Here is a 13,810-nt window from a genome sequence, read left to right on the forward strand (position 1 = left end):
TAAAATTCATGTGCGTGTAAGGGCAGGCGTCCCAATACTTTTTACAATATAGTGTATGCCCAAAACACAGAATACCTCCATTCCAGGCATAGGTTCCTAAATGCATACAATCCTAAGTTTGAGTGCCACTTTGTATAGCACCCAGCTACAGCGTATTTCAGACAGATGAATACAAGGTGAAAACCGCAATTTTATGGGATAAAACATGGGCCTTTAAAAACAAATGTTGTCCAGTTAGGATTTAAATCTATTAAGTAAACATTCAGTTTTAAAACCGAACATTCTTTATTGCTTTAGTAAATTGGTTCGTTGTTCTAAGAGTATGGGTTGAGTGCATTTTGCAAAGTATACCAAATTATTCCGAGTACTGCTTGACTCTTTGGCACCAGATAGTGGGTGTTGCACAAACTCGTAACTGCCTATTAGCCTAGGCACACGTCATCATTCCTAGATATGTGTTAGGACATGTAAACATGTCTCTTGGTTTCACTGAAAACCTCCTTCACTTCTAACTTCCAAAAAAAGCAAACATTAATTAGTAACATTCATTTTGTGCGTTTACTTTATTGTTTATATAATATAATTTTGAGAAAGTTTTCATATTTCATCCTGTGTTTTTTCCACAATATTTCATGTACAATGTTGTTGTCAGTAAGGGAAACACCTATTGTTTTTAGACACTGGAAGCAACTTCCCTGCTTAACAACTAAGGGGCGGTTCACATTGGTGCGATGCAGGAACCCTGCGATACCACTGTGGGTTCCCGAATCGCACCCAACTCGCAAAGGCAGTTCACACTGCCTTATGCAAACTGCTGGGAGTGTCATTACAAAGTTAACGACACCCCCAGTTCAGTTCGCATATCGCAGTGCGAACTGTCAGTTCAGACAGGAATCAGATCCCATAGGTGTGAACCCATGCAATCTGATTCCAAAAAAAGGGTCCGAATGCGATGCAAATTCAGCCATGCAATCTGTATGGCTGAATTCGCAACGCACAGACATCAAATGTGATTTGCATAGCAATGCAGTGCGAATCACATGCGATGTCTCACAACGCATATCTGTGAATCGGCACTAAAGCTGCCTACTAAACAACTAAAGCCTAGTACACACAGGCCGAATGCCGGGCGGCATCGGCCGGTTCAATAGCAACCAGCTGAAATTCGGCCCGTGTGCATTGCAGTCGGTGCACTGCTGCATTCAGCCGGCTTCTGTCGAAGGGCATGATCAAAAAGGTCTGCTGATCAGTTCCGGATAAGCACTTTCAGCCAATGGCGTAAAGTGTTGACCGGAGTCTTCTGGCTGGGAGGCCGTCCCCCTGTCAGAACACAATGGGACAGCAGGAGAAATTGCTGTACCAACGTCGGATTGTTAGTACAGCAGCTCCTCCTAAGCTGTCATTTTCTTTTTTCATTCAGCCCTGCCAGGATGAACAAAAAAAAAAACAATACTAGTACTAGGCTCAAGGCTTTTTAACCACTTCAGCCCCAAGCCCATTTTTGACACTTTTTGTTTACAAGCTAAAATCAGTATTTTTTGCTAGAAAACTACTTAGAACCCCCAAACATACAGTGGGTACGGAAAGTATTCAGACCCCCTTAAATTTTTCACTCTTTGTTATATTGCAGCCATTTGCTAAAATCATTTAAGTTCATTCTTCTTCCTCATGAATGTACACATAGCACCCCATACTGACAGAAAAACACAGAATTGTTGACATTGTTGCAGATTTATTAAAAAAGAAAAACTGAAATATCACATGGTCCTAAGTATTCAGACCCTTTGCTCAGTATTTAGTAGAAGCCCCCTTTTGATCTAATACAGCCAGGAGTCTTTTTGGGAAAGATGCAACAAGTTTTTCACACCTGGATTTGGGGATCCTCTGCCATTCCTCCTTGCAGATCCTCTCCAGTTCTGTCAGGTTGGATGGTAAACGTTGGTGGACAGCCATTTTTAGGTCTCTCCAGAGATGCTCAATTGGGTTTAAGTCAGGGCTCTGGCTGGGCCATTCAAGAACAGTCACGGAGTTGTTGTGAAGCCACTCCTTCGTTATTTTAGCTGTGTGCTTAGGGTCATTGTCTTGTTGGAAGGTAAACCTTCGGCCCAGTCTGAGGTCCAGAGCACTCTGGAGAAGGTTTTTGTCCAGGATATCCCTATACTTGGCCGCATTCATCTTTCCCTCGATTGCAACCAGTCGTCCTGTCCCTGCAGCTGAAAAACACCCCCACAGCATGATGCTGCCACCACCATGCTTCACTGTTGGGACTGTATTGGACAGGTGATGAGCAGTGCCTGGTTTTCTCCACACATACCATTTAGAATTAAGGCCAAAAAGTTCTATTTTGGTCTCATCAGACCAGAGAATCTTATTTCTCACCATCTTGGAGTCCTTCAGGTGTTTTTTAGCAAACTCCATTCATGTGTCTTACACTGAGGAGAGGCTTCCGTCGGTCCACTCTGCCATAAAGCCCCGACTGGTGGAGGGCTGCGGTGATGGTTGACTTTCTACAACTTTCTCCCATCTCCTGACTGCATCTCTGGAGCTCAGCCACAGTGATCTTTGGGTTCTTCTTTACCTCTCTCACCAAGGCTCTTCTCCCCCGATAGCTCAGTTTGGCCGGACGGCCAGCTCTAGGAAGGGTTCTGGTCGTCCCAAACGTCTTCCATTTGAAGATTATGGAGGCCACTGTGCGCTTAGGAACCTTAAGTGCAGCAGAAATCTTTTTATAACCTTGGCCAGATCTGTGCCTTGCCACAATTCTGTCTCTGAGCTCTTCAGGCAGTTCCTTTGACCTCATGATTCTCATTTGCTCTGACATGCATTGTGATCTGGAAGGTCGTATATAGACAGGTGTGTGGCTTTCCTAATCAAGTCCAAACAGTATAATCAAACACAGCTGGACTCAAATGAAGGTGTAGAACCATCTCAAGGATGATCAGAAGAAATGGAAAGCACCTGAGTTATATATATGAGTGTCACAGCAAAGGGTCTGAATACTTAGGACCATGTGATATTTCAGTTTTTCTTTTTTAATAAATCTGCAACAATGTCAACAATTCTGTGTTTTTCTGTCAGTATGGGGTGCTATGTGTACATTCATGAGGAAGAAGAATGAACTTAAATGATTTTAGCAAATGGCTGCAATATAACAAAGAGTGAAAAATTTAAGGAGGTCTGAATACTTTCCGTACCCACTGTATATATATATTTTTAGCAAAGACTCTGGAGAATAACATGGCGGTCATTGCAATATTTTTTGTCACGCGGTATTTGTGCAGCGGTCTTTCAAACGCCATTTTTTTTGGAAAAATTACGAAAAAATCACATTTCACTGCATTTATAAAAAACTAAACAGTAAAGTTAGCCCATTTTTGTATACATTGTGAAAGATGATGTCACGCTGAGTAAATAGATACCCAACATGTTACGGTTTAAAATTGCGCACACCCGCGGAATGGCGACAAGCTACGGTCAATAAAAATCTCCATAGGCGACGCTTTAACATTTTTTAATGGTTACCAGTTTAGAGTTAGAGTGTAGCTCTTTTTTTAAAATTATTGCTCATGCTCTGGCGATCGCGGCGATACCGCACATGTGTGGTTTGAACAGCAATTTCATTTGCAGCCCGACTTCCCGTATACGTTTTCTTTCGTGCACGAGCTCATGGCGACGGGTCGGCTAAAAAAAATTTTTTCCTATTTATTTTATTTTTTTTGTTAATTTTAACGCAGGTTTTTTTAAAAAAAAAAAGAAAAAGTCTGATCACTTTTATTGCTGTCACAAGCAATGTAAACATCCCTTGTGACAGCAATATGCAGTGACAGGTACACTTTATGGAGGGATAGGGGTCTAAAAGACCCTGTACCCCTCCACTGCATTTACATGTATTCAAAATGCCGAAAACTGCATTTTTGAATACATTCACTTTTTAAAACTGCCGCCTTTAGCAGCCGAGTAACCCGAATGTGACGCCATGGACGCGCCGGCTGGTTGCTCGGGTCTCCCGGTGGGACGGGAGACCCGGGCAGAGCCGCAGGAGGGGGGGGGTCATCCCCTCTCGCTCGCCGGGGTAACGATCCAGCGGCTTCCGAGCTGCAATGGTCTTTACCTCTGGAAAGCCAACCGCCGGCTCTAATGATGCCATCTAGCTAGAGGCATCATTCCGGTACAACCACCTAAAGTCAGGGGATACGTCAGTTTGCGTTAAGTGGTTAAACAGAAAAGGCCGATAAAAAAAAAATGGCATCCCCCATCCACACAAGCGAGGTGGATGGAGTAATCCTCCCTGCTGTGCTATTTTATTCTGACAGTGGGGACTCCTCTACTGTCAGAATACACTCATCAGCGCTGCAGTCGATTGGCTGCATGGGTTGATCGAATGAAAATTTGCCAGCATTCCGATTCAAGAGAAGCAGATCATTAGATCTAGTGGGAACTCCAATAGATGGATCGAAATTCGGCTGGTCCTTTGTCCTCTGCTGAATCGGCTGATTTTTGATCCATCTATGGCCAGTTTAAAGGAGAAGTCCAGGCAAAACCTAAGTAATGCTAAACCTACTCTGTGCCACATTCTAAACCTAATCTATCAAACCCTGTAAAGCAAAAATCTCTGTACTTACCTTTTCTGCACCCGATCCAGTCCGGTCTCCAACGGTGAAAGCTGTATGCAGGAGAGGACCGACAATGGCTCTGAAATGAATGGGAAATGATGTCACCCATAGACTTACTATGGGAGACATCACCGCTGCCAGATGCCTCTCCTGCACCCGTCTCCACGCTTAAGCCGCCACTGACAGACAGCTGATGCTGGAATCGGACCGGATTGGCTGCAGAATAGGTAAGTACAGTGATTTTTGCTTTACGGGGTTAGATAGATTAGGTTTAAAATGTGGGACAGAGCAGGTTTAGCGTTAGTTAGGTTTTGCCTGGACTTACACTTTAGGTAGTTTATACAGTTTGCACTGAGACCGCATGATTCTGACTTTTTTTTTTTTTTTATTGAATTAAACAAAAAATGTAATATTTCATAATATGACAATCCCATTAGCACATATTAACTAAAATATCAACAAAACAGTTTCTGTGAATAAAACAGTGACATAAACATTGGATGATTCATTTTTTTTCATAGTCCGAAAATACAGTAGATTGTGATGCAAGTAACTTGTTTTGTAATCCTACATAATGGAAATGGATGTACTCAGATTAGAGTATTAAAGTCCTTGAATGCTTTTTCTTGGTCTCAGCCATTTTCAGCTCCATGTATACTACCTTGTGTAATGCAATTAATCTTACATGGAATCAATATACATTTCATATATTTTATTGCATTTTAACTTTTAGGTATTTAATTTGGACTGTGGACATTTATTCCTGGCTGTAGAGTACATTTTCACTGTTAATTTACATCTTCAAGTCTTATATTCAGAAGCAATCGATGATGTTAGAAATCTATGCAAGCATCAAGCCCTGCAAATAAATGTTACAGCAGGCTGGAAAAAAAAAACAGTTTTCTTTTCTCCTGGACTAATATGGAAATCAATACTTTCTTTTTACTACATAGATACATTAAAGGTGATCCCTGTAGATAAAGGGAATAATTCAAAATGTTCAAATACATTTTATTTTATTTTCTTAGAGAAACTACCTGAAATAGCTACATTAAAGGGAAATGTCTTATCGAAGTGTCTTATTTGATGTGATCAGATTAAAGTCAACCTGTGCTTAGCCAATGCAGACAAAGTAGCAGGTTCACCAACTTGACTCCTCTCCAGCCTTGTGCATTTTTCAGATCATGGCTTTCTGTTCCCTTATGCCCAATTAAACCCTTGCTATTTATTTCTGTAATGCAGTCTGGATGCATATACAGTAATAGATATGGGACTCTTTTCCCATCTTTTACTGCTAAGTGCTGCAGCAAGAGTTAAAATACTGACAAAAGTGCACAAAAACACATTGTGCAAAGGAAATAAAGAACTGTGATATGACCAATATCTACGCTAGGGTATTGTGACGAATGCCCATTTGCTGGGACGTTCGCCACGGGTTACTGGAGGAGTGTGGAGGCCAGCCTCCTTCCCACGGACTACAGGCCCTGGCTTGTAGGGGAGTGCACCTCTGTGTGGGGGTATATGCTGGAGGACCATGGGAGTAGTGTTGCTTTGGACTCAAATCCATGTCACCCCAAGATACAGACTCAGACTGGGATCAGTGTTACAGGCCTAAAGCTACCTGTTGCAGCAGAGGACTTCTCCACACATTGAGAGACTAAAGAGATGCTAATGACGTCTACTGTGGGGATGTGTATTGACAGTTATAATAAGGTGTGTTGAAAATGGAGACGGGCAGTCTGAGAGCCTATGTCTTCTGCTTTCATCTGTTTATTGGTGAAGTGTGTTCACACTTCTAGGAATGTGTATTCGGCTATGTTTGGGCCTGTTGTTTGTTGAATTAATTATGACAATGTTGCAGTCTCATTCACCTATTATCTCTTTCCAGAAGGCCAAGGTACGGTAACTATGTTCTGTATACAATTACATTTGCATATGATAATGAAATCAAACTCATGAGACTGTATATATTGGAAGGGAGTTGGTGAATAAAGTGTCTTTTGTTTTACCCTTCATCAAGCTCAGGCTGATGTTTGGGGGGAATTGAGGGGCCAGGTCACTGCAACCTGTGAGATTCTGGAGACCTAAGACAGAAATACTTGGTCCAAGTATTGGGGATCTGTTACAGGTATGCTGCCGTGAACCTAGTAGTGTTCTAATTGATAGTGATATAAAGTGAGTAGATGGTACAGCGTTCCCTTATAGTTGCTCAATAAATTGCCATGATGAAAGCACACTATATATGAGTCCCTATATAACACTTAAAATTATTTTGATATACAAAACTAAGTACCATATATACTCAAGTATAAGCCGACCCGAATATAAGCCAAGGCACCTCATTTTACCATAAAAAACTGGGAAAACTTATTGACTCGAGTATAAGCCTAGGGTGGGAAATGCAGCAGGTATTGGACCCAAATGGATCACCAGGAGACCCAAAACAGGGGCTGCAGGCATGGTGCAGAGGCTGCGGACATGGTACAGGAGATGCAGGGCTGTGGGCATGGTACAGGAGATGGCGCAGGAGAGGGTACAGGCATGGCACAGGAGATGGTACAGGCATGGCACAGGAGATGGTTCAGGCACTGCACAGCAGTGAGATGGTACAGACATGGTACAAGAGATGCAGTGCTGCGGGCATGGTACAGCTGTGAGGAGATGCAGGGGCTGCGGAAGAGTCTCACTTACGTTTCCGTCTTACTTTTAAAAATGGCACCGCCCTGCCCCAACACGTCACTGCGCATGCACCGTCTGCCCGGGAATAGCCGAACGTGTATGAGCTTTCCCGAGTGGCGGTGGCGCATGCGCACTGACCGGGGAAAAGGTAAGTGAGACCGTGACTCGAGTATAAGCCGAAGAGGGCTTTTTCAACATAAAAAAACATGCTGAAAAAGGCGGCTTATACTCAAGTATATATGGTATATAAATCAAACAAAGCAAATAAATGCTAAAAAAAAAAATAAAAAAAAACACTGCTGTGATGCAAGTGATAGTGATAAACAGTGATGTACACTTCCAATGATGCTGTATATACTTTTTTAGAATATAATATGCAAAATCCAAAATAGTAAAGAAATTATTCCGTGTAGAATGCACAAAAAACCTCCAGCACCCGCCACCTTCCAAACTATGTGCTCACCTCCACATATGACCTTCCCTTTTAAGGGGCTTTAACCACCTCAATACTGGGCACTTTCATCCCCTTCCTTCCCAGACCGATTTTTAGCTTTCAGTGCTCTCACACTTTGAATGGCAATTACTCTGTACCCAAATGAAATTTTTATCGTTTTGTTTACACAAATAGAGCTTTCTTTTGGTGGTGTTTATTCACCACTGGGTTTTTTATTTTTTGCAATATAAGCCCAAAGAGCAAAAGTTTTGAAAAAAAAAAACAATATTTTCTACATTCTGTTTCAAAAGAAATCCAATAAAATCGAATTTCTTCATAAATGTAGGCCAGAAGGTATTCTGCTACATGTCTTCGTTAAAACAAATCCTGATAAGTGTATGAAAATAGGTTTGTGTAAAAGTTATGGAGTCTACAAGCTAGGCTAAGTATCACTAAAAATGGATCAATCCTGATGTACTGACTACTTATCTCATTTCTTGAGGCCCTAAAATGTCAGGACAGTACAAATATCCCCCAAATGACCCCTTTTTGTAAATATGACAGTGCAATGTATTTAGTAAGAGGCATAGTGAGTTTTTTGAAGTTGCAATTTTTTGCCCACAATAGTTTGGGTAAAAAAGTTTTTTTTTCCACAAAATTGTCATATTAACAAGTTATTTCTTACATGTGGCATAGATAAACTTGCAATTACACCACAAAATATATTCTGCTACTCCTCTTGAGTATGGCAATACCACATGTGTGAGACTTTTCCACAGCCTGGCCACATACAGAGGCCCAGCATCCAAGTAGCACCGTCAGGCATTCTAAAGGCAAAAAATTACACATTTCATTTCCTGAGTACCTATCACAATTTTGAAGGCCCTGTGTTTGAAGATGTTGACTGGGACAGATGTGGCAGATGATCATAGACAGATGTGGCAGATGATCACAGACAAATGTGGCAGATGATCACAGACAGATGTAGCAGATGATCACAGACAGATGTGGCAGATGATCACAGACAGATGTGGCAGATGATGTGCGCCAGGTGATCTCGGACAGATGGGGCAGATGATTAAAGACAGGTGTGGCAGATGAAAATAGACAGGTGTGGCAGATGTGTCTGATGATGTGTGCCAGATGATCATGGACAGATGTGGCAGATTATCACAGACAGATGTAGCAGATGGTTACAGACAGGTGTGGCAAATGATTACAGACAGATGTGGCAGATTATCAATGACAGATGTGGTAGATTATCAATGACAGATTATCACAAGCAGATGGGGCAGATGATCATGGACAGATGTGGCAGATCACGAACAGATGTGGCAGATTATCACGGACAGATGGGGCAGATTATCATGGACAGATGGGGCAGATTATCATGGACAGATGCGGTGGATTATCACGGAGAGATGAGACGGATGATCACGACAGATGCAGCGGATGATCACGGACAGATGCAGCAGATGTTCACTGTAACAGATTATTGTACTGGGATAGATGTGTGACAGGTGTTTTCACCGTGTTGGGGACGCTAGCTGGCTGATCAGTGAGTAAAAAGCAGTAAAACAGCTTATTACTCACTGATCCCCAGCTGTCAGCACAGATTCACTTTCCTTTTCCTCACTGTGTGAAGAGAAGCAGAGCCAAACACCATTACATTGGCTGTATTGACATTACATGACCGTTGTGATTGGACACAGCCATCATGTGATCAGGAGGGCCAATCACAGAGCCCTCCTGCCAAGCGGTGTTGCGCTATGTCCTGGGGACACAGGCACACCGAGATCCCGCATCTGCGCGTGCACATTGCCGCACGATCTCCCTCCTTCTGAAGCACATTCAGAAACGTCCTGGCCGTTTATATGGATTGGCATATCCCCTGTGTTCTACGGCAATCTTTAGCGATGGTGCTCATAAAGGAGTTAAAAAACTGACATAATGCTGAATCATTTAAAAACACTTAAATAAAAAACATGAAAGTAAAAACTCCCATTTTTCAGTGCACTAGCTCTGGTTCACTTAGATAGCATGCATAGCACATATAGGGTGTGCAGCCCCCTTGAGGATCACTTGGATATTGTAATGACAACCAACAAACTGGATACAGCCTTCTTGTGTGTGCATGCTCATGTCGATAGGCCCCGGCCCAACGGGTTTCATTACTGGTCACATGACTTTATTAAGGGGTAAGGTTATGTGATGTGTGATGAAACGCAGCTTCTTACGGGTTGCATTCAGCAACAATGACCTTCTCTTATTTTCTCTTTGGCTGTGTTGTATTGTTATTGGTTACTTTTTTTTTGAGGACCACAGAACCCTGCCTATCTAGGTTATGAAGAAGAGTAGGTGGAAGGTTTAATTTGTCCTGTTCTGCTTTTGTTGCCCTAAACAGTACGGTAAGTGAATGTTGTCATCCCCAGGGCAAGAAGTGTGTTGCTGGCAGAGCCACCAAAAAAATGATGGTCAAAACAAGAAAACAAATGTAGCCGCCTTATTGGAGGACATTTTTATTCCTGTTTTAACCACTTCACATCCAGCGGCCGCAGATGTACTGCGGCAGGCTGGCTCTCCCAGGCAAAGTGCCGTACATGTACGGCACTCGCCTGGGAAGAGCTATGGGGCGATCCCGTGCCGCCGGAGGCGCATTCCCGCCCCCGCTCCTCAGCGGGGAAGCCAGTGCGTGTGACAGGCGACTCCGATGGCCGCTGGCCACTCGCGATCTCCTGCCGCTGACAGAGAAGGACAGACGGCTGATGTAAACACAGCCGTCCGTACTTCTCCCTGAAGTGATCACAGATGTCATGTGATCCTGCTATATAGGATCACATGTCTCTATGATGACTTCACAAGCCACACCCCCACAGTTAGAATCACGCCCCTAGGGTCACATTTAACCCCTTGATCACCAGTACTGTTAACCCCTTCCCTGCCAGTGTCATTTTTACAGTAACAGTGCATATTTTTAGCACTGATTACTGTAGTAATGTCACTGGTACCCCCAAAAGTGTCAAAAATGTCAGTTAGGGGTCCAATCTGACTGCTGCAATGTCGCAGTCCCGCAAAAAATCGCAGATCGCCGCCATTACTAGTAAAAAAAAACAATACAAATGACATAAATCTTTCCCGTAGTTAGTAAAACGCAATACCTTTTGCGCAAACCAATCAAAATACGCTTATTGCGATTTTTTTTTTTACCAAAAATATGTAGCAGAAAACAAATTGGCTTAAAATGTTAAAAAAATTTAGATTTTTTACATTTTTTTTGAGAATTTTATCTAAAAGAATGTGAAAAATATTGTTTTTTTTTTAAAAAAAAATTGTTGCTGTTTTTTTGTTTATAGCGCAAAAAATAAAAATGGCACAGGTGATCAAATACCACCAAAAGAAAGCTATATTTGTGGGAAAAAAAAGGAGGTCAATTCAGTTTGGGTACAGCGTCGCACGACTGCGCAAAATAGTGCCTGGTCATTGAGCAGCCAAATCCTCCAGTCTGAAAGTGGTTAAATACACTTTTAGGACAAGTTACAGCAGTGGCAGCTAGGATGTTTCAGAAAGGCTCCCTGGACACATGAACATTACTTTATGGAAGGTTACCTTATAACAGATGCCCCTTCCCTGCTGCAGCTAGGTTTAGACTGATAAGGTAATCACTCTGTATGTGATATTATTGCACCACTAACAATGACATATCTGGTCCAGGACCTTTCCTGAATTATTACTTGGGCAGCGAAAGGTGATTATTGCTACTTATATTATACATTGTGTAATTATGGTAAGCTACCTAGTAACAAAACACAACTGCATTTTTCTGCTTCGGCAGATCCTGACAATGTATTTATAAATTGTATTGGTATACTGTGTCTATGTATTTATATGACGATTTATTTTACCAACAGCCTGTGCATTACGAAGAGAAGAACTGGGGTGAAGAACAGTACTCTGGTGGATGTTACACAGCCTTTTTCCCTCCCGGTGTAATGACTCAGTATGGAAGGTACAGTAAAGTGACAGCAAATATATTCTCTATATACATAATAGAACAGAGGGTATTTCTCATGAATTCTTTGTGATGGCAGAAGGCAAGGTTAATACAGATAAAACTAAGGGGAAATTTATCATTTGATAAAAGACACTTTTTACTTATTATTTGACAGAACCTTCCAATAAGGTAATTTTTGCTGGAGAATCAAAAACATTGTTTGTAGTTTTTTTTGTTAATTTTAAGGATCCCTAAATTAATCCCCAACTAGCATTCAAATTACTTTTACATGAGGACCATTCTGTTAATAATGCAAAGTGTTAGTAACAAGTGTTACGTTTGCCCACCAATTGTGGCTAAGACATAGGCTACTCATAAATGGGCAGGTATGTCCCCAAGAATATTTCTGTTTAAAGTTTGTCATTTAAATAACATTTTATTGTAATCATACGTTATGGGAAAATGCTTAGGAAAAAAATTGTTGTGCCCCTACTGAATGCTGATTTAAACTGTTGTTACTGAGACAGACATTAGCAGAGTAAGTTGGAAGGGCAAGAATTTAAAATAGGAAGTCCTTAGGTATGTAATAAGTTATTACTTTGGTATTATTTGACTATTGTACCAATAATCCAAACTATAATAGTTTTATGAACTTGTTTAAAGAGTAACTCCACTTTACATGAGAAAAAAACATTCCCCTCTGGGTGATCTATGTACATTGCAAGGATTTGAACAAACTGTGTTGCAGATTCCTACCTTTTGTTATTCTGAGGAAATAGCTGTTTGTTTCTCTGTGTCCATGTGTAAACTGAATACAAATGTTTTTAAATATCAATAAGCTGCTGCAAGTGCAGGGTTCTAATGAGGAAAGTGGCAGGGTCTGCATCCCTTTAGATTTCTGTTTGGATGTAAGTAACCAAAAATGACACTTTTGTTGTGGAGGGTGACCAAAATCTTACTTATGTTAAGCCGGGTACACACGGGCGGAATGTCAGTAGACAATTGCCAGTTTAAAAAAAAAGCATTGACATTCGGCCCATGTGTGTGTTGGTCTGTCGGAAGAGCATGCTGGAAAACCCAGCAGCCGACCGCAACGCTCTCAGTCAATGGCAGTGTTCTGGCTGGGGGGGGGTGTCCCCATGTCAGAACACAACAGCTCAGCAGGGAAGATCGCTGTACTAACTTCGCACAGGGGCTCCGACCTGAGCTGTCAGTTTTTTTTTTTTTTTTTTCGTTTAACCCGCTGGATTGAATGGAAAAAACCTATAGTACGTAGCAGGAAAGGTATTTTAATAATAGTCAGTTAAAGTATGATTTGTGTCGCAATTGTAGTTGCTAAATTATTATTATTATTTTTTTTTTTGCTATTTCCTTTTTCCAATTAAAGTGGAGTTATGCTTTAAGTAAGTTGATGGAAGGACAAAATACTTTTTTGTAAAAAAAAAATGTTACATCCTGAAAGAATGTGCAATTCCTATCAGCCAGTCTTGTGATCTACTTATCTGTCACACTTCATAGCCAAGCACTATAGAAGGTGTTAATGCTGCATAACTACATAAAAATTATTAATTACATTTTGTCCTATCTCTAAAGTGTCATTCGACAGCCTGTTGGGAAGATTTACTTTGCTGGCACTGAAACTGCCACACAATGGAGTGGATATATGGAAGGTGCAGTGCAGGCTGGCGAGAGAGCAGCAAGAGAGGTATAAAACATTTCTCCCTCATAACTCTGAATGTGCATAGCATTAAGAAACTAGCATCCATATGCCTGTATTTTTCCATTTTGTTTGCTTAAAGTAGAATTAAACTCTTCCCGAGAAAATGTACAGCAGTAGATTGCCAATTATCCAAAAGGGGTCAGTTGTAAAGCCTCTTTCACACAGGGCATACTACAGCATACACCCATGCGGGCCATGTTTACCCACACAGGGATGCACAGGATTTCTGATCATACCTCTGCAGGCAGTACTGTTGTGATCAATTGGAATGCAGCAGTTGCACGGACATAGCCACTGCTCCCAATTTGAAATGGGTGCGGGTGCATACAACACAGATTTCAAATTGGGAGCAGTGGCTGTGTGTGCAGCCGCTG

At 41.6% G+C, this 13,810-nt stretch overlaps 1 protein-coding gene across 1 annotated transcript in view; it reads left to right on the forward strand.

Moving 5' to 3' along the window:
* The window catches only part of LOC309547666 (amine oxidase [flavin-containing] A-like), a 223,767-nt gene that overhangs the window by 163,222 nt on the left and 46,735 nt on the right, over positions 1 to 13,810 (forward strand). The window contains exons 12-13 of the mRNA XM_082247561.1: positions 11,634 to 11,731; positions 13,310 to 13,421. Of these exons, the coding sequence (XP_082103687.1) occupies positions 11,634 to 11,731; positions 13,310 to 13,421 (210 nt within the window). The remainder of the gene's footprint in view (positions 1 to 11,633; positions 11,732 to 13,309; positions 13,422 to 13,810) is intronic.

This window comes from Pelophylax lessonae, assembly GCF_965119305.1.
Source record: "Pelophylax lessonae genome assembly, chromosome: 2".
Taxonomy (NCBI): Eukaryota; Metazoa; Chordata; class Amphibia; order Anura; family Ranidae; genus Pelophylax; species Pelophylax lessonae.